The following is a 22,291-nucleotide window of genomic DNA, read 5'->3' as shown; positions in this document are numbered from 1 at the left end:
TTTCTTAGTAACCATCATCATTAAATGTGTCTTTTTTTAGCAGCGTTGAGAGCAGAAAAAGAAAGGTTTTTCTTTTCTGTATTACCTCTGGAAATTTCAGTCTGAAAAGTAAATACTTGAACTCACAGCTGCTGTGAACTGGCATCACCTCCTGCTAATGGATCCGTACTTGTTTGTGCACGTGACGCATGCAACCTACTGTGTTTCAAAAAGAAGTCCTTTACTTGCATATGTATAGTCCAGAACTGAAGTCTCAAACAGGCTCTGAGGATGCACACATTTGTCTCCCAGCAAAAAAGCAAATACGCTGTGCATTTTCAAGTTGGTCTTCAGAGAAATCCAATGTACATGGTCCCCTTGTATGCTGCTACCGTAGACATCCAGCTGCTGGCTGCTACACTAAGAATCCAGAACAGGTAAATGCATTTCTGGTACTGTTCTACAGTTTTTCATTTTCCCACCTTCTTGTTGCCTTTGGAATATACCTACCATAAAGTCACCCTTACAACCTCGGAGACTTACTGCAGATACTTTGTTGGTAGATACCTGTTTGAGTCAGGTGCCAGCATACAGCAATCTTTGTCAGACTCGATAAGCCATGGCTTCCAAATGAAGCCCCTTTCAAGGGCTAAGTAATTTATAGTTCACAGTGGAAAACAAAACAAAACAAAACAAAACAACAACAACAACAAAGCAAAGCCTGCTTAACATTTTTAATTTATTATAGCACCTGAACTATGGGCTGTTTGCATGATAGTTGCTAACAACCTGATTCATCTTTTGTTAAAACCAACAAACAGAAAAATTCCTAACCCTAATTCCAGTAGGTGGAGGCCATACCTACCTCTTATTTTACTTCCAAAAGAAATAGCCATCCAAGCTGTATCTTGTCCATTTCACAATCAAATATTACTCAGTCCTTCTCCAAAATATTCCTAAACTTCATGTAGCATTTCTGCTTGAAATAAACTTGCTGCATGCACTACCAACCAGATTATGTACTCCACAGTACATAATACACACAGGTCGTCTAAATCATTTATGTGTGCCAAAGATACACTAGTTAGCATTTAAATGTCTCTCAAATGCAACAAATTTACGAAATTTAGAAAAAGAAATAGATCTTATAAAGCAAAATCAGATTCTATTTTTCAAACTGTACAAAATCTAAATGGGCTAGTTCAGAAGCAAAACATTTATCTTTGCAAGTGTTATGTATATTTAAAAGGCTTCCACTGAGTCATTTGCTGACAGAAGAAAGCAGAATATGAGATTTTTTATCTATCATAGAAGTTCAGCACATTTTGTAGAGAAGCAGAAATTGCAGGAGTCCCTGGTACCAGTTTTAAGGCTGTGTTGAGAGGTCATTATGAACCCAGTTCTCAGGGTTCCACAACTCAGTCACAAAACACCCATGTACTGGTTTTAAACCATCAAAGGAAATTTCATTTCTGAAGCAATTTTTTTAGTTATTTTTCCAACAAGTAAAAGAGAAAAAAAGAATAATCAAATTTTCATACTTTTCTATGAATTTATAACTAGAAGAGAGAGTTTATAATTTTAGATCAGCAAATTCTGATACTTCTTGGTGAAGTCCTTATCCTGTTCAAATTAACAGCTAGATCCCCTGACTGCAGTAGAGAGTATCTCTACATACTGGAGGAGTTCAGGTCCTGCTGTCCACAGGGCTGCTCTAGAAGGACAAGTGCCTCCTCCATTTAATTGCTAAAACCCCACTGAGAGACACAAATCAGCAGCCTGAATACATATGAACATGTCCTCTGCACTAGAATGTGATTAATAAAAAAAACCCCTGTCTTTCAGCTAAGTGCAGGCCCACATCTGAGCCCCACACCCTCTCAAACCTCTAGGTGACCCGAAGCAACCCTGCATTTACTTGCCATTAGCTAACTTGCTAGCAGGCAAAGGCTGTCAAAAATAGCATCCAAACATGAACTAAACTACCCAGATTGCTGAAACTGGTAACAAGGACCAGGGATCAAATGGTGCCTCCAGAAATGGTGTGTTAATGAGAGGCTGCTTCTGGCAGAGGCAGCACAGACAACGTAGGGGTTGCAAGGTCTTAAATACTACAGATAACTCTGCTGTGGTTGTCTCTGAACTGAGCCTGAATCCAGAAGTACAGCATATTAAATATTTACATATGTAAATCCAGAAACCCTAGGCAAGCTACGGGAAGGAAACAGTCTCATCTCTCCATGAGATGTATCAGCTCGTGCTAATTGCTAGTGCTTTCTGGAGTAATCCAGGTATAAAGTGACTTCAGTAGCACTTAAGTGCTGTTCAGTAGATTGGACAAACATTGAGATAGCAGGGAGACAAACCAAGACTCTGAAATCTCTTCAGGCCCCTGAAACACCCCGATGTATCTGTAGACTCATTTTAAGGGATTTGAGAAAGAGAAGTAGAACTGTAGTCACACATCATAAGCCTGTGAGGCCTGTGCTAGACAACTGCAGCGTTCAAACACTCTGCTGTGCGCAGACTGATTCTCAAAGACACAGGCAGGAGAGAGATGTGTATGAGATCTTCTCATCACAAAAGCAACTTCCCTAAATGTTCTGCCTGCTGAGCGTAGAATTGAGAGTCCTTGCCATGAGCTGCTGGGAAGGCACTCTGGTGCCCCTCTACTGCAAAAAGATTATACATTTATACACAGTGCTTGGTCTCTTCGTGTTTACGCTTTCCACTTTGCATGTCTTGTACTGCTGCCAATCAGAAGTCTCTGTCTGGGGGAACACTGCTGGCAAGTTACAACATCCACAGTTTGAATGCTGATGCATATGCATCAGCCACTTATTTCTATCCCCACCTCCACCTCCTTTCTGTAACAGAGCTGCAATTTGCTACATAACCAAAATCCATTTTGTTTCTATTGATGCAAATGGCTTTTAAAAAACAACAAACACTCTATTCCTGATTTCATGTGTTTTATTTACAACTTGTTTTAAAATATCAGGTGAAATAGTAATTACTTTTTTTTCCTGAGTTTTCCGAGGGATGGCAAACATTATCCACCAAAAGGAAAGTGTCAGGAGAAAACATAACCTAGAGACAGGGAAATGCCATCTTTGAAAATGAAATAAGACTTGTTTCAGTGTGAGGGTAGTCTACACTAAAAAAAAGCTGCCCAAAAGGAAACTTTACTTGATGATATTCAAAATTTTACTAGTAGATTTCTTGAGCAACCTGCTCTAACTGGACCTGCCTTGAACAGACGACCTCCAGAGGCCCATTGCACCCAAAGTTATTCTGTGACCGCACTCATAGCTTCCTTACAGTGTAAAGGGATCTGTAAAAGGAAACAAGATTATCAGTATATGCAACCTAATCACCTAAAGCTCCCTTAATATGGCCCCTGAGTGAGAAGGCTTCAGACTTGTGGCTCTTATCCTCAGGGATGAGACAAGAGCTGCAAGTGAGCTGTGACAGCTCATCCCACATCAGTAAACACCTCACCTCCCTACACCTCTGCTTCCTGCCATCTGAGAAGTGAAGAAATACCTGGTAGATGCACAGGTCCCACCATCAGGAAGAAGTGTCTGCAATAAATACCACTTTCTACTCTTAGAGGTCTCACTGCAGCAGCTGCTTTTAACAAAGGAGACTTGAAAAAAATCCATAGGCAATTTTTGAAGAGAGAACACATGATGAAATCAGCATAGATAATTTAATGAAAGGACGAAAAAAAACAAACATCATTATGGAGATTTAATTAAGAAACAAATTCACCAAAAGTATCTAATTCAAGATATATTTTTTTTAATAAATAGTTTCAGTGGTGATAAATGGGAGGAAATGATATTTGCTGTTAATGGGGTAAGGTGAACATCCAAAGAATTGTAAAGGTCAGAGAATAGCTTAGAAGTACAAAACACTATTCTGAGTTTCTCAGGATCTTATAACCAATACTAAAGACCTTGCAAAAAATGGTTCTGCTGTACTCAAACCCCTGCTGTGTTCAAACCCTGGAGGGAGAAAGTAACTCATCCATGCTGACCTCCTGCTCTCTGAGTAAGTCATTCTGGATGGAAAACGTGCTCTTGGCATCTGGGATTCCTATAGCAGGAAATCCTGGATGAGGAATAAGGTAAAGCTAGATTCACTAACTAGTCTGCAAAAAAGATGAATACCAAAACAGCTCCCTACATCATTTATGCACTTTTTCAGAAGCAAGATGAGTTACTACAGCACTACATCATAGATAAAATTCTGCTTTCTCGCAGCAGGTAAAACCCTCATGGAAGGTCAAAGATGATTTTCTGTCTACTAAAATTGCCCAAATGCCATGTGTAAGTAGGATAAATGTTGCTGTAACCACAACAAGACACAAGGGACTCTGTAGCTGGCAAAAACTAGACAGTGACGCAGCAGGGCTACAATCAAATTTTGATATTATGTGAAGAGATTTATCCCCTTTTATACTGAGATTTCTCTGTGCCACAACGGTCACTTAAAAAGAGCCCTTCACATGTTTTACCATTTCAGAAAGATATAGAAGAGCCTTTCAACAGATGAGAAGAAAGTTCATAAGTTCATTGCTTCCATAAACTAAGAAAAATGCTTTCTTTACTACATACATTCCAAGTCCTGTTGTGATGAATCATTTTGATGGTAAAATTTTAATAAAGAAAATAATCCATAAAATCCACCACATTTAGAAATGGTTAATTATTGACATTGATCTATTCTACAGGATTTTAAATTAGTTATTGTCTCGGTCAATAGACAGTCCACTGAGTTTGCCCCCTCAGGCAAGCCCATGAAGCAACCTACTACATTTTGCTCTGAGACCCCCATCTCTGGGGTTCCTGTGCCTTCCATAATCTTAAATGTTCAAGTTCAGTGGTGCTGAGATCTTATACCAACAAAACAGACTCCTGAAAGATTTTGCATCCTTGAACTGAACTTATATCCTAGATTTTAAAAACACGAATACATTGTTTTCTGTTTGTTCATAATTAGTAAGAAAATTACTGAAACGAGGCTTGCTAGCTCAGCACTGTTTTGGAGCAAATATAATCTTTTGATTCATGTGCTGATAACCCTTCCAATCACAGCTGCTTCCCATTTACACTGTATTCATCTTCCACGTGAATCTCATCGTTTTTCTACAAAAAAAAAAAATCCACAAAATCTGCACCTGGGCTCTCTGTGTATGGTTGCACGTGAAAGGAGCTGAGCTTGGTGGAACACAGATGCCATGTGCCAGTACTTCTTGTTGATTTCAGTGGGAATTTATTGGTTTGTAGCAGCTTCAGAAACATGTGCAGTGGAGGTATTCAAGGGAAGAGCACAGGGCTCTATAAAAAAGAGAGGGAATCTATCTTCCATGGCAATTTCACCAAGTTCCTAGACAATACCATCCAACAGAGAATCGCCAGTAATATTTCACATTGGCAAAGACTAATTTGTGAATCAGAGATAACATTGTAATCGCTTCCTACAAGTAGTAGAACGATTATCAATCACAAAATATTACCCAAGCTATACAGACCCATTAAAATAAATGATGAGATGACTTTGGCACCCATTCTGTGGAATACAAATGTCCAAAGTTCAAAGAATCAAGGCAGTATCTGTTCAGGCACTGCTCAAATACTGGATGAGAATGATACAGTTGCTAGCCACACGGCTGCATTTCAAGACTCCCTCTTCATTTCTTCAAGTACATTCCTGGATGACACAGAAGTTAAAGGAAAAAAAAAATGCATTGTGTGCATGAGTTCTGAAGCAAAAGCAAGTACAATGTGTCTGAGGATACTGCTGGTACATGATGAGCATGTGCTATTCCCTGTGGCATCATGCCCAGTACATACCTGATATCTTCAGTGGGACTAGAGAAGAAAGAAGGAAGCAGAGCAGAGCAAATCAGAACTTACAGCTGCCCACAAATTTTAACACGGGCATGGAAAGCTCAGGGCATTCCCAGCTCCTGATACCATTTCAGTGAGAACTGTTGCAAGGAGTGCACAATCTCTTTTCCATTTCCTGGCAGCAGCAGAACTGCTGCCTGCCCCCGTCCCTATCTGATTCTCATGAAGGGTGCTAACAACAAGCTCAGAGCAAGACAAACACCCACTTGGAAAGAGAGAAATATGGAGGTGAAAGAAACAACACTATAAGTGAAGAAGAACTTTTCCCTCTTATGATCAGCAATCTTTTACCCAAGTTCTGAAATCACAGGGTATTGTGTCGCCCAGCAGGTGGTACAGAGGGTGCACTAGCTTACAACTGGAGGCCAGGTCTGCTTGCTGCACATCTGCTCAGCAGGCCTCTATGAAGCAAGAATATTGGCATTTGTTCCTGTCATGCTCTGTTTTATCCAGTGCACTGAGCTCAAGGTGTTCAACACCAGACAGAGCTGGCGGTGGACCTGTGGGGTCACCTGGCAGCACCAGGACAACAGCAGCCTTCTGCATACGTATATGAGACAGGACAAGCTGCAGGAAAATAACAAGGTGGAAAGCAGTTTGATAAAACTCAGTCTTTGTTGTAGGCAGTGGTTCAGCTACGCAAGAGTTGGGCTGTCAGACTGCAAGGGAAATTAGTGCTGTCCCTCACAACATCTGAGAAGGTAAACACGTAGATCCAACGTATTCACAGCTGGCTTTAAAAAAAAAACAGAAAAGAATGGAAAAACTCCAGCTCTTTCAGCACCACCTTTTGTCAGGCTCATTACAAAAAGCTGTAAGAGCCCTACAGACACCCTCTCCTCTCTTTACAGCAGAAGAGCTTTCAGAAGTTATGATCTCTAAAGAACAAAAGGAAAAAAATGCACTATGTAGTCAGGCACATTTATTTTCAGAGTACAACTTTTAAGTAATTCCCAATAATGCAGACAGCAAATAGACTAGAGATGGCCTCAAATAGCAGATGAGACACTATGCAGGGAGTACAGAAACGGAAGCCTTATCTCCAGTTGTAATTCTTGCACTGGCAAGTCACTTCTTCACTCCGTGCCTCTTCTTCCACCCCTCAGCTTTGAATCCATCTTCCCTTTCTCAGCTTTGAAACCTAGCCCTCAAACATTTATCTGAACTTAATGCCTTCAAAACCCTGGCCTGAACTCCTTAGGAGAGGAACTATCTTAGCATATGGAAAAGAATGAAGATCTGCTCTTCACAGAAGACACTAGACATTACTATGCTTAAAAAACAAAACACCACCACCAAAAAAAAACACCTGAAAGTTAACAAAAAAGAATAGATCTGTTCGTCCAAACCAAGTCCCAAATTCTCCAGAACTCAATGTAATTAGCTATCTAATTTATCTAATCACTAGAATTGTGATTAAATGTCGCTGTCATCTTTCATCATTGCCTCAAGAAATATAAGAGGTTCAGTCTTGGATGCACTGTTAGAATGGCCAAACTTGCTTAACGTTAAGTGGCTGACCAAATAAGCTACGGTCTCAGTTGCTGGGAACTGCAGCTCTGTGAAGAATACAGCTCTGACTTCAGAATACCTCGGATTGAGAATTCTCATTTAAAGCTTTCCAGTTCACCCTGGCAGAACTTTCTGAAATTCCTACTGCCGGCATAACCAAGCACTCACTTCAGTCTCAGCTTTACGCATGTAAGCTGCAATGGAAAGCAGAGAGCAGGCAGCGTGGGACCAGCCAGGCTGTCCCAGCCTGGTGTCACCAAGCACACACTGCAACACAAGCATCTACTTCCCTTCCACAAATAAACAAGCAGCCCCCATCTCCACAGTACAAACAAAGTATGTCCAAGTGTCAAAAAACGCTGCAGAAATTGAGAGAAAGATGGAGGAAAACCTGACCTGAAAAGTCTCACAGTTAAGCTAGCAGAGTTCCATCAAGCAGGAAGCTAAGAAATAGCTGTCTCCTGTCCTCCTATCTTGTGGGAACTGACCTGTGTTCCCATTCATGATAGGTTGCTGGCTACAATCCTGGCACAGAAAGACTTTGTAAGATAAGAAAAACAGAAAATGATGACAAAGATTAAAGGGCTCATCAAAGGACACAAAACAAAGGCTTCTTGAGGAATCACAACAGCTCTGAACTGGGAAATGCCTTCAGCCAGGATCAGACAGTTCTCTGCCAGAGCTAAGCCTAAAAGGGAAGTATTAAATCACTACAGGGCTATCGGGCTGAGAAAATATGAAAGAGGAATATAAAGTGTGATGTGTATTTATGGGGTGGAAAATAACCACGAAGTATTGAAAAGACTAGTACGTGTGCAAGGAGACAGGCAAACAGTAAATGTGCCCTTCTGGATACAAATCTCTTTTTTTGCCTCATATCTTTTTTTTTTTTTCTCTGACACCTTTAACTATTCTGCAATTTAGTTTTATTATCACCATTGAAGACAATACTTTTGTGTTACTTCAGTTGTGTCATCTATGATCTCCTTAAGCTTAAAGTCTAATTTACATATGTGCACTTTGACCAGTGAAGTGTACGTGCCTTGAAATACAAACATTTTAAAAAGACTTTCAGCATTTGTTGATATGACTGCATATCATTTATTTGGAAACCTCTGAAGTTGCTACATCCTTCAGTTATTTGTACTTTGAAAGTGGCCTTTAAATCAGCTGCCTAACACAGATTTTCTAGAAGGATCCTCAGATAAAAGGGCTGATTACATACCAGTTTTGTCTGCTCTTTATTTTCATATTCCATAAATGCACACATACATAGCACATATTGACCATAATCCAGTCATCATTTGCCCTTGACTACCTTTTATCTGTAGGTATACCAGAATCTCTCAGAATTCTAACTTATTTAGTTGAATGCCCTTTTAATTCTCAAGTCCGATAGGAATAAATAACTATAACTGGTCTTTGAAAGGCCTATCATCTGTTTTTGATAAAAATGCAGCAAAAACAGTAATAAATGTAATAAATCAAGTGCTGCATAAGCTTCCACATTTGGAAACTGTTTTCTTGGTTAATGAAATGATATGCTGAAAGTCTCATGGGTTAACAGAGGTTACAGATATTTGACTATTTTTGATGCAATTCTGAATTGTGTCAAAACTTCTATCATAATGTTAAAGATACAACAGTTTGACACTGTGCTTACAGGAAAAGGCTGCACTGCCCCTTAGTGAAACGTTTTCTCTCTTTCTATTGTTGTATAGGCCAGAAAGTTGTGCCACAAATTCCAATGAAGTAGAGCATGTTTACTTTCCCAGTAAACCCATTACAAGCTCATTCTTTCACTGCAGTGCCCTCTAAGTCTTCACACAAAGTACACATCCCTATGGCATGTAGCTATTCTTCCCTCCCCTTGATTCTCCCCAAACCCCAAACAATGCTTTTTTACCATGGATGGTTGCTGTTTATCACTGCTGTCATAAAGCCCGAATTGCTAAGCTTCCGAAGAAATGCAAAACTGGACATAGCATGTAGTTGCCTCTGCAGCTGGTAAGGTTTTTAGGTTTTTTGTTCGCTGAGTATTAATGCGAGATGAGTTCTGCTCTGCCTGTATTCATGCTGTAATCTGGGAGCAGTTCTCTCTCGGGCTTGCACCAGTTACATATAACACTATATTGTGAGTTTGTGATATGCAAACTGGAAAGGCATATGCCTCTCTGGAAAAGATATTAAGCACTTTCCAAGGTAAAAAAACCAGACCACTACAAACAAACACAATTTTTTTAAAGAGCCACGGTATCTGAAAATGATACATAGGTATACATCAAGCAATTACTTTTGTTTTGAAAAGTAAGAGTTCCCTAGCTGGTCTTAAACCAGGCTATCAGTAAACTTGAAAAAGATATCTATTAACCAAGTACCCCCAAAACACAGAGATGTGTACCAAAATGAGAAATCTATTAGGCACTGCCACAGACCCACCAAACAAAAAGTTAACCGAGGTTGTAAATATACCTGAAAAAGTAACCATTAGTTAACAGCTGACACAACCCACTAAGAGCTTAAAGAGCTAAACATCCAAAATTGCAGAATTTCAGTTTTATAAAGGCACAAGCAGTGCAGTTTACACAAAAAACAGTTTCAATCTCTTGCCACATGTTTCTCCCTCCTGATGTGCTACTACACATCTCTCACAGTATTGCTAGTCTCCTCTCCATAGTGAGTCCTCCAGGTCACTGGTTTTTGTCTGTCATTATAACTACATCTGATAGAAGGAAGATCTCTGTTGTGAATGTCCATTAAGCTCTTTACTTCAAGGGGCTGGAAACAGCATAACAGTAATTTTCTCAAATGTTGTTGAAAGACACGCATTGGGGTGTACTAAAGACTAGCTGCTGGCAAAAGGAAAACTTTGACTTCTGAGGGTGGACAGAATGATTGCTATTATCCCTCAATAGGACAGTGACATTTTAAAAAATGTAAAATTTGTATACATTCCAATAACAGCTACCAAGCTGGTCTGTCTTAAGGTTTTGGGAACTGAAAAATTTGAACTCGTGTAGAATTCATTCTTCATTTGGCCATGTTTGATTTCCCCTTTATCATATGGCACTTTCCTGCTACAATGGGCCAAGCACTGCAGTGTATACCATAACCTTTTCTCAAGCACTGTGTAGCTGATAAACTGCCAGTGTTGACTCACAACAGATAGCAAAGTACAGATATTTACTGGCAAAAGTAAACACAGATGAAGGGTTACCTTTGCAAGTGAAAGCTACTCTGTTCTACGGAGAATGAATACTAAGCAAGATTCCAATCAATATCGAGTTAAAGGAAACAAAACATTATGCATAGAAAAACAATGCGGACACCTTGAAACGAATTGCTGGGTCTTAGCTACCTATTATATCCCTTGACCTCTACTAAATAAAAAAACTGCATAAGTCAGAAAGTGCTTCAGCAACACATCACCAGAAACTAACAACACTCCAGCTGGGGGAGTTATTAACACTTATCTTTACATGCTCTTCCTAATCTCCATCTCTGGCTATTTTTGGAGACATGATACCACGTCAGGTTAACTTTTGACCAACATGACAATTCTTATACTGCTTTATTGCTGAACATGTGTCCTGTCCCCAAGGTTGTTTCAGAAAAAGGAGGCCAGTTTCTTAGATGAGATTGATGTTGATGATCAGTATCTTTCTGATTCCTGAAAATGTCACAACATTCCTGTGCTGTGCAAACATAAAAGATGACAAAAGAAAAAGAAAAGTCTGAAAGAAGGTGGCCTACACAGTTGTCTCTGGATAGAAAATACAGAAAACCATCAGCCACTGCAGGTTTTAACATAATGTTTAATCAACTACAAAGTTGTGTAATTTCCTACATAATTCTCAGCAACGAGCAGGAACTCTCAAATATGCTTTTATATAATTATGTTTCATAATCAACTTTTTCCACTGTGTTTACTTCTTATTTCAATGGTAAAGCAGCGCTAAGTGTATTTACATGTGCTATTATTTACTACTTCCTACTTCAGTGTCTTCTATTTTAAATCTGGACGGGCAATAATTTGTCTTTGATGGGACATAATCTCAGGGCTGAGATTCATAGTCTAATGTTGGCAGCATAACAAATTAACAAGCAGCAGCAACTCATCAAGCATGAGCAGCCCAAATACAGTGTAGTATGACTTAGTTTTACGTGTCAGTGAGGGATGGCTATGCTAAGCTGTGTATTCTCATATTAGGGCAATTAAAGAATATACACAAAATCAATTAACAGCAGTTACTATGTCTCAGTTAACAGAGACAACTAATTATGCTGCCATAATTAATTGTGCACTTGAGCCCTTAATGAAATGTGGCCCACCTGAAGAGACTTTCTCTTAAGGATTTCTCACATTGACTCTTCTCCTCTACTTTTATCAATATACCTAAACAATAAGGCCTCTTCAAAACCCTGTTCTACAATATTAAATCTTCTCCCCGCACTTCTTTCACAGTGAAAAGTAAGCATGATCAGTTTCACAGATTGATAACTGAAGATCAGAGGAGCAGTTGCAAATTAATCTTATTTTAAAGGTTAGATCCTATGAAGTAATTCAGCTCTAAAGCTAGGGTAACTAAAATCAATGTTCTTGTATATTAAACAATTTCCCAGCAATGTATTTTTTTAAATACAGGATATGAACAATCATAACACGCCTTCTATCCAATAGATACTCTTCCAGTAGCTCCCTTCACTCTTTAAGAATATTCTCAATTTAACTTAAAAGTGTGAATTACAGATCATTAGCAGTAGCTTCATACTGAGAACAGAGAAGATGTTTCTAAAATTGAATTTCTGTAAAATGTGTGCATGTTGCACCCTTCTTGATGCTTGAGGTCAAAGTCAGAAATGAATCTGACCAAGTATAATTCATATCCTTTCTAACTCTTTCAGAATTTAGGTTTTATCAAATATTCCCTTGACTGCCCTTAAGCTCAGACAGTCTTAAACAGATACATCTGACTACCATGCAATTTATATATGCTTACACACAACTCTGAATTTTGCTCAGCAGCTAAGGTGGATCATTGAAAACATTCAGTACAACTGAAAAAAATGTAACTGCTGAATGCTAGACTCTTTCACATTAACACCTTACGGATAACTGTAGGCCTTTCCCATGGATATTTTCTATAAATCTCAGTTTAGTCTTTCGCGTACCCTATTTCTGCTCACCAAAGAAAAGCATACGTTTTTTGGAGGAAATTAGAGACCATAAATTCCATTCATACTAACACACAGTAACTCTTTAAAAGGACTCCAATGATCAGGCTCACTTTGATCAGGGACGTGGGATGACAAAGTCTGGAAATGTTCTTAATTTTCTGAAGAGAGTACATAGTTCTTTGTACAACAGAGTTTAGTGTCTATGCATTTTGACTATTAAGGGTGGAAAAGTGTTACACTGCATTGCATCAGACACCCTGGATAATACACTAATACAATGAGGAACAATTAATTTGCTATCGCATTACTTTGATAAAAGTGTAACAACATGCAGTTACAGCAAGCTAGACAATAACCAGACTGAACCCTTTTTTGATTTCTGCATCCATTCAAATATGGTGGACCCTCCATGAGGTTTTCCAACTCAAAGACAGTGTGAATCTTCCAGAAGTGAGATTATGTCCCGGAATTCTTTTTCTTAACACTATATTAAAGTAAATGCCACTCACTGTTAATGGCAATGTCCAAATAACAGCAAACTGATTAAATATTTTTCAATAGCTGTATTAAAAAAGTTAAAATACGTAAGCAAGTCAATATCCACAAAATTTATTTTCTTGTAGAAGCTATGTTTTTCTAATCCATAGGGCATTTCAGTTCCTCTTAATGCGTTCAAAGTTATGGTAACACTTTTGGCCTTTCCTACAGGATATATTGGGTATAACACTATCACACTAACAACTCGACAAGGAATTCAATTATCTTTCTGCATAGGCTGAATTGTGCTATAGTGAAATTGAAAAAATACTTACGCTCCACAAAGTAAGAACTGGCATCAATCTTCCAGACAATCTGACCACGATGAGAGCCATTGACTCCACGGTTCTTGTAGTCCAGAAAGTTTTCAGACAAGACTTCATCTACAAACAAAGAAAACGGTATCATAAACTGTTGTGACAATATGCATAACAGAGAGTCAGGCTAAAAATATGCCTTTGGCTTTACAGAACATACCACGGCTGCTAGACAGCTTGACACCACATGTTAAGAAATTTGCTTTCTCATTCACTTATATTTTAAATCATTGCAGCTCTTCTTAAAATCAAAGATTTTCATGGATGTAATTTTGAAAGCTACATCCCTATAAAATTCTCAAACATAAAAACATCTTGCTTAATTCAGATCAATCCCTATCTAATTAAAAATAATTGTCTAGCTGCTACTCCTTTTCCTATAACTACACACCACCGAGAAGAGCCTGGCCTCATCCTGGCCTTTAGATATTTATAAGCATTAATCAGATCTCACGTCACTCTTCTTTTCCCCAGGCTGAACAGACCCAGGTTACTCAGCCTTTCCTCATACAGGAGTCGCTCCAGGCCCTTACTCATCTTTGTGGCCCTTTGCTGCATTCCTTCTAGGAGACCCCTGTCTTTTTTGTATGGAGGAGCCCAGATCTAGACACAGTATTCTAAATGTGACCTCACCAGGGGGAGTATATGGTGAGGATCACCTCCCTTGATCTGCTGGCCATGCTCGTTTTTATTCACTGCTGGATACCATTGGCCTTCTTAGCCACAAGGGCACACTGCTGGCTCATAGCCAACCTGTAGTGCACCAGAATACCCAGGTCCTTCCTTAAAACCATATGACTGGTAACGAAGTGCTGTCCATTTGAAGCTTTTTGGGACACTTGGAGGTTGTCAGACTACCATGCTAATTTTCAAAGATGTCTGTATCAACAAGTAAGCTATAAAAAGTTGCTGACAGCTTTCAGGCTGAAGGTTGAGAAAGCAACTGCCTTGCATGCAAAGGGCTGTGTGCAAATAACTGTAGGGCAGGCAGTGAGTCTGAAGTGCAGCCTTCTGACTGTACACACTGATTAATTTTCAGTTTGCTTTCAAATTTCAATTTAGACCGTGTCAGCCAACTCTTTTCAAGATAAATCTGCAAGCCCTATCCAGTACAGAGGGTAACAAACATACTGTGGCCTCAAGGTGAGGGTCTGCTTCCTGATGGTCTTTCATTCAACAAATAAAGAACCACTAACAAGGCCCTGACATGGCTCCTGCTTGCTTGTGAGCTTAAACTAGCTTTCAAGCCAACAAAAATGCACATATTGTCACCATAGCAAAACAGTGTGTATGGTTTTGATAATTAGTAAATGTGAACAGCACAACAAAAAATAAAATAGACAGTCATTTACAGACCATTTGAGACTTAAGGGTAGAGGCTTGTAGCAGGTTGAATGGCCTCACACTCCAGGGGCTGAAGCAACAGCCCTGCAGGTAATGTTATATCTCCCTGCCATGGCCTTGCTACTCAGATTCGTGGATCTGCTGTGAGCTGCTAAAGCACTGAAGGAAGTGGAAGGCTGAGATCTCTGCTCACAGGAACCAGCGAGCAACCTCCTTTCAGCAACGAAGGCAGCTCTAATTTTGACAGACTTGCAGAAACATGCTCTAATCGAGTCAGCCTCGCAGCTGAGAAAGCCCTAGGTGGGTGCTGCAATTCTGTTCCAAAGACAATTACATTCATTATTGGTCACACAAAAACCTAAATAAAATATGATCCACTAAATCCAGTATTAAAATACATCAACATTAACATGGCATGAATAAAATATATTACCATAAACATGGCATGAATCACTTCATTACCACATAGGTCAATGAAAAAATGAAAAAGATCCCACCATAATGAAGGACACCATGTCTGAGAATGGAGTGATGATGTGACAAGCTGCAGAGCTCCACAGACCATCTGAGGCTAGCTCTGATCAGGCTGTTTGGATGCATGGAGCAGCATAAGGTGGTGTAGAGACATGAAAGCAGTGTCCAGAGCTACCACAGCCACAGGGTTCCCTGTTCCTGCACTCAAGGCTACCATGAATGCTCAGCTTGTCACACTGATATGGACATTGAAATAACCTCCAGAAACAAGACGAACAATACAAAGTAATAAACACATTGCCAGAGAGGTCCATATCAACAAGCAGGTTTATTTGTCATACAGAACCAAGCACAGCACTTTTGGAGATTGCTGATTGGCATACAAAGTCAAGACACTTCAAGAGCAAGGTATTATTCGAGTATATATATGCAAAGAGCAACATATTTCTCAACTACATATATAAAAGTTAAACAGAGAAGTCTTTTAAATTGAAGAAAAACTTCACTTTCACTGAAAAAATAAAGCAGCAGGCAGATACAAATGTTATTACTTTATTTTTACATAGCTATGCTACAGAAGGAAGAAGACAACTGGGCTACCAATACCGAACTATTTAGTGTGCTCTCTTGAGGGATTTACAAAAGAAAACCTTTTAAAGAGGTTGTTAATGATTGCAATGGATAATTATAAACAGCCATGTTTTCTGCAATACATTTTCCCTTTACTGACTTGCTAATTGTCAATAATTATTTCATTAGCTGTGTCTCTTGCTCTTTGTAGAAGTAGAAATTTTTTATCACATTTACACAGTACTTTCCCATGGCAACCTTTCAAACTCTGGTACAACTTCTCTTCTTCATTTGTATTTTATAGTTCATTTTGTCTTCTTTTAAATGTCAAATTCCATTTAAAAGAGGCAGAAAAGTGTTTATCTTTGACTACTTCAATAAGGACCACCCTAGATACAGATTATCCACTATTACACACTTTATTCTGGGAAGCAGGAGCACCCGACAAGATTTAAATGTGTGAGCTGTCCTCTTTGGTCTGGCAGGGAAAATACTTTATATACTTACAGGTGACCATAGACCAAAATGTTGTGCCTGAATTGGAGCCTGCAACCCTGACTATGTACAGAGGACATCCTTCACCTCAGGCTTGCTGCTCTCTAGTTTCATCTCCTGTGATGTTTATTTGTCATATTTAGATTCTGGAAGCTGCTGGAGAGGCTCCAACATCTGCCATGTTATTGAGATGCACGAGTAATTACTGTTTATAAGACATCATTCTTGCTTAAGAAAGCTTAGCTGAGCTAAACCGGGTGGCTTTGTTTAATAAATCACAGACATTTTAGGCAAGAGTTTAGTGGCACAAGAGATCCCAGAATCTGGTTTAAAATGCTGCATTCACACATACTATCTGTTGGGGCCAGCTGGCTCATACACTGGGTTGGTTGTTGTCTGCTTCCCACAGCTGGCATAACGGCTACACAAGCTCTGCGTCTCACAATCTCTCTAATTTGACAGAGATGTCAGCATCTGCCCACACCCGAACCAAATCACATTTGTATTGCAAGATGAGCCAGTGGGGATGACTACAGAAAGCCTTCTCATCTTTTTATGGAAATGGCAGAAAGCTTGGCAAGCCAATCTAAGAAAAAAGACTGCTCTTCATCTGCATGCTCAAGTTAGGAGAACACAGGAAAGGAAGAAGCAGGCTGCTCTACAGTTACAGCTAATAGGTGAGGATATGAGAAAGAAAAGACCAGCTGTTCTCACCAACAAACTAATGTCTCCTCGCTGCCTCCTGCCAGGAGAAAGGAACGTTCAAAAAGACAGTGTCCAAAGGAAAAGTTCGGGTAGCACAGTGTGTCAGAGAAAACATACAGACATTCACTCACAGCAGCCACTGATAAAATACAGGCTTGGGCAGTGGAAAGGATGCCTTAAGGTGAATTTCCTGCAATATGCAGGTCACCCAAGCAGAAGCAGAAGACCCTTTAGGTATCCCCCCAACACACTATACATTTTGAGCTACAGGGAAAAAAAAAACAACAACATGCTGGTACTGTTTATTTAGCTCTTACAAAATGAAGAAGCTTGCTATCTGAATGATAAACGATCAGGGCAAGGATGAAAGGAATTTATAACTAAATTTATAATGACAATAAAACATATTCATGAATATCATGATTTAAAAATCCTGTATGTAGATCCTTCTTCCAATCAGATGTCCTGTCTGTATACTTTGAAAAGCATGGTACCTCCTTCTTCTAGAGAAAGAAAACTGTATTTTCAGTCCAGTAGAAATTTAAGATAGCTGGGATTTTTGAACCAAACAAAATTTATCTCTAGAAAAATATGTGCAAGTCCAAATAGGAAATCTTTCAGTTTTCGAAGGGATGTATTTTTGAAAGGTGAAAATATGAAAAATAACAGCAGTTGAAACTGTTCTGGAGACTGGAATGTACAAATACCTCCTGTCAATCAGGTTTAGTTGACAAGTGGTATTACTCCAGGCATGCTACTCCCCAAATATCACACATATAGCACATAGAGAAATAAAACTGTATGTAAAATACACAGCTGTCTAGAGCACTACATATATTTGCATATGTTTGTGTATGTGTGTATATATATAAATATACACATATATAGCAGTCACAGCACACCATATGTAAGTGTGGAGACGACACAACACCAAAATAGAAAATAGGTATGTGCAAAGTAAAAGGAATACTTTGTATTTCTACCAACAATTCCAATGACAAAGGAATGGAGACTAAAAACATGTTGCATCTTAATTCCCAAAGGTAAATGGTGAAATGCTTCATTTCACCTGTAGACAGAACGAAGAGCAGAGCTAATGCCGCTCCCTTTCATATATTTCAGCCAGCAGCTAATGGCTTTTGACATTTTTCCAATGAAGCATTGTAATGCATCTCCCTCCCTCTATTTCTGAAATAAGATTAACCTTTTCACTAAGTCTCTGCCTAGCTGGCAATTCCTACTATAGCCTGGGTTTGGGCCCACCTGACTAAAAGCAAACACTTTGCAACCACCCTCAGATTGAGGCTTCATTTGCTCAGATGGAAAATGGGTAGCTAATTTAGAAAATTGCCACATGAAGGAGCACTGAGGATGCACTGCTCTTTGAGCGTTGGCTGGAGACAGTGACTGTGCAGGCAGCTGAGGTGGGCTGGAGGGATTGCTGGCAGAAGGTGCTCTCTGCCTGCCCTGCTCTTGGGGCACAGAGGTGCCAGCCAGCCAACATGCCTTGAGAGGGGAAGTGGCTGCAGACCTCCAAAGCTGTGTCAGGGCTGGAGCAGAGGCAGACAAGCCTCCAGCACCTCACATCTCCCTGGAAGAATAGGGGAAGGTGATGAATGAGTACGTGCTGTGCCACAGGGCCTGAGAAGCAGAAAGAAGGACCAAGGCACTCTAGTGACAAACCTTAGCAAGTTGAGAACCAGCAGCAATTCTGACAAATCGCTTGTCCCTACTGAAACAAATACCTCTAAGCACAGCCTTTACTGCTAAAAGTATTCTGCACTGTTGCTGCCATGCTGAGAGATCCCGACATACTTTACAAGTGCTATCCGTAGTGAGATAAAGAGCTATCACCAAAGAAAGCTATCTTTCAGATGAAAGACAGTAAAGAATTGACAAAAAGCATGCTGTTCTTCAGAGGAATTAGGAAAAACTGATAAAAGCCACCCCTCAAAAAGGTCTGTAAAATATGGTGCAGGAGCTTCAGATGCTGTCAGCAGGCCCGTGGTATTTGAAAGCTTGTCTGAAATACCCAGAAAGACACAAACAGAGCTGATACATCTTCCTCAGAGGAACTGAGGTAGTTCAAAATACAAACAGCAGAGTGATCCTTTTGGTCAGTTTGGGCTAAAGCGGGAAGTGAAAGAACAATGCACCTTCTCATACAATATCTTGTTGATAAATATGATTAATCTATCTTTCCATATTCTCCAAGGATGATAACTGCAGAATAATCTGGGCTACGTTCAAAGAAAAAAGTACCTAACACTACAGAGGAACACAATGTCAGACACGTTCTCAAACTTGGTACAATACTCCAGTCTCTTATCCATCATTAATTTGATTTAACACTGCATATTGCAACACTTGCTTTCTATACACTCAATGAAATTACTGCACAAAAATAAAAACCACACTTCATGTCTTGATCCTTTATGAATAAGAAATGCTGCACTGCTAAAATTACAGAAGGCTTTATAGTCCTTAGTTGAACAAATTTGCTTTAGTTTCAAATTTAAAAGTGCTTCTGGTCAATATGTATGTCTGTACTATAATAAACATACTTAGGAAAAAGCTTTTAAAAATGTTTTCTGTACAGAGAAGTCTAGCTCTGGTTGATCTGTTTTGCAGTCTGCATAGAAAGCTGGGAAAGGGACATTGTAAAGCACAGAATGTCAATAAACTAAAACTATTTTGCAAGATAACACAAATGTAAGCTATGGATAAGCTTTCTATTTTTTCACTTTCTTCACTTACCACCCAATTTATCATTTGAAGAAGAATGTAAAATGATGATAAATTTCTTATTTACAGAGATACCACAATAAATGTTCACAAATAATGGCTATAATTACAGGAGTCGATAGGAATGTTTCCATTGACTTCAACAGCAATGGATCTGGCTCTAATCTGGATCAAAAAATCACAGTTAATTCACTTGCCAATTTCTGATGCCTTTTTATTTATGTATAAGGTGAAAATGCAACACTGTTCTGGTAAATGCAGAGCTTGTGTAAAATTCAGCCTGATGGAATTGTTCCCTTCATTTCAAACTACACATTGCTTTATTGTGTCTCAACTCAGAGCGCTTTTGGTGAAGGCACATTAACATGACAAAAGGACAATGACCATACTGCAAGTTACAGATAGCATCCAATCCGCTATAATTTCTAGAAGAATTCTAGAAAATAAAGATCTAATTCTTCACTGGTGTTGTAAGCTCAGTCCTTGACCTAAGAGCTACGTACGTGCTTTAGCTACAGGAGTGGTTCCATTTTAATTCCACAAAAATTACTTTTCTCTCAGTGGATAGGGAGGAAGCTCAGAGGTAAAAAAATGTGAACAATGTGTGGAGAGTAGCAATGAGTGGAAGACACAACGAGAGAAAGACCAGAGGAAAGTTGAGGTAGGAAGAAAAAGGATCATACTAAAATGAACAAGTTGGCAAAGTTGCAACAATTCTTGGTCACCAAGGACAGGATATGAAGTATACTTTCACTGCTATTTCAGCTATGCCTGGAATGGGACTTGGTAAGGGATGTGAAAAATAACAAGAATGGATTCTATAGGTACACTGGCCAGAAGAGACAGGCAAAGGAGAGTGTATCCCCTCTGACAAATGAAAAGGGAGAACTGGCTTGAATTGACATGGAAAAGGCTAAGCTACTCAAGTTCATTGCCCCAGTTACCACTGACACTCAGGCTTCTGAAGTCTCTCATGTCTCTGAACCTTTGAGTGGAAGTCAGGAGAGCAGAGTCTCTCCCAGTGTAAGAGAAAAGCATGTCCAAGATCAACTAGGAAGGGCAACTGATGTCATGTACCTGGACTTCTGAAAGGCCACTGATATGGTCCCATACCACATCCTTATCTCTCAATTGGAGAGAGATGGATTTGAAGACTGGACTACTTGATGGATAAAGAATTGGTTGGATGGCTGCAGCCAGAGGGTTGAGATCAACAGCTCTGTATTCAGGTGGAGGCTGGTCACATGTGGTGTCCTCCAGGGATGAGTCTTGGGACAGGTACTATTTAACATCTTTATCAGTCACACACACAGTGGGATTGAGTGCACCTTCAAGCAAGTTTGTGGATGACACAAAGCTGAGTGGTACTGTTGATACAATAGAAAGAAGGGACGCTACCCTGGGACCTGGACAGGCTTGAAAAGTGGGCCCACAAATACGTAACGAGGTTCAACAAGGCCAAGTGCAAGGTGTTGCACTTGAATCATGGCGATCCCAGGTATATGTACAGACTGAGACAAGAACTCATTGAGAGTAGCCTGGCAAAAAACTTCAGTGTCCTAGTAGAAGAGAAGTTGGACATGAGTCAACAGTGTGCACTTGCAGCCCTGGAAGACCAATTGTATGCCTTGTTGCACCAAAAGAAGGGTGATCAGCCCTTTTGAGATCCCATCTGAAGTACTGCATTCTAGCCGTGGGGAACCCAGCTCAAGAAAAAGTTCAACAGGATGGATCCAGAGAAGGGCCATGAAGAAGATCAGAGGGCTTGGAGCATCTGTCCTGGGAAGAAAGATTGGGGGAACTGGGCTTAGTCAACCTAGATAAGAGACGGTACTGAGGAGACATCACTGTGGCCTTCTAACACTTAAAAGGAGCTTATAGTCAGGAGGGGAACACAAATTTTACACACTCTGATAGTGGTAGAAGGAAGAATTGTTTAAAACTAAAAGAGGAGAGATTTAGATTAGAAGTTAGGGGAAAATTTTCATCCAGAGAGCGGTGAGGTGCTGGAACAGGCTGTCCAAAAAAGTTGTAATGCCCCAACCCTGAAGGTGTTCAAGGCCAGGCTGGATGGGGCCCTGATCTTGTGCCTGATTTAGAGGTTAACAACTATGCTCGCGGCAGGGGAACTGGTGATGTTTAACTACCCATCTAACCCAAGCCATTCCATGATTTTATGATTCTATGCCTGTCCCAGACACAGATTTCCAATTTAATGCTCCTGGACTTCCAGGTATATTCTCATAATTGTGACAGATGGGACACATCTGGCTTTTTGTACAGCAACAGCTATACTTTAGCTATGCATTGCACAATTTTCTCCACAATTAATGACATTCAGCTTTCACACCAAAGTGAAAATGGGAGAGAGGATTCCAAACAAAAATGATCATGAATGTCTCAGTGCATACTGAAATCAGAAGATAGACAACATTTGGTGAGATCCAACATAAAAGAACTTTTTGTTGTTTGTTGTTGGTTTGTTGCTTTTTCTTTTCTTTTCTTTTCTTTTCTTTT

At 39.7% G+C, this 22,291-nt stretch overlaps 1 protein-coding gene across 3 annotated transcripts in view; it reads right to left on the bottom strand.

The window, feature by feature from the left end:
* Positions 1-22,291, bottom strand: part of HECW1 (HECT, C2 and WW domain containing E3 ubiquitin protein ligase 1) — a 182,138-nt gene that overhangs the window by 132,454 nt on the left and 27,393 nt on the right. For all 3 annotated transcript variants that reach the window (XM_010713107.2, XM_010713108.2, XM_019616710.2), the window contains exon 3: positions 13,400-13,507. In XM_010713107.2, coding sequence (XP_010711409.1) covers positions 13,400-13,507 — 108 coding nt within the window. The remainder of the gene's footprint in view (positions 1-13,399; positions 13,508-22,291) is intronic.

Source organism: Meleagris gallopavo, chromosome 6 (genome assembly GCF_000146605.3).
Source record: "Meleagris gallopavo isolate NT-WF06-2002-E0010 breed Aviagen turkey brand Nicholas breeding stock chromosome 6, Turkey_5.1, whole genome shotgun sequence".
Taxonomy (NCBI): domain Eukaryota; kingdom Metazoa; phylum Chordata; class Aves; order Galliformes; family Phasianidae; genus Meleagris; species Meleagris gallopavo.
Note: the sequence above shows the minus strand (reverse complement) of the source record. Positions and strands in the feature narration are given on the sequence as shown.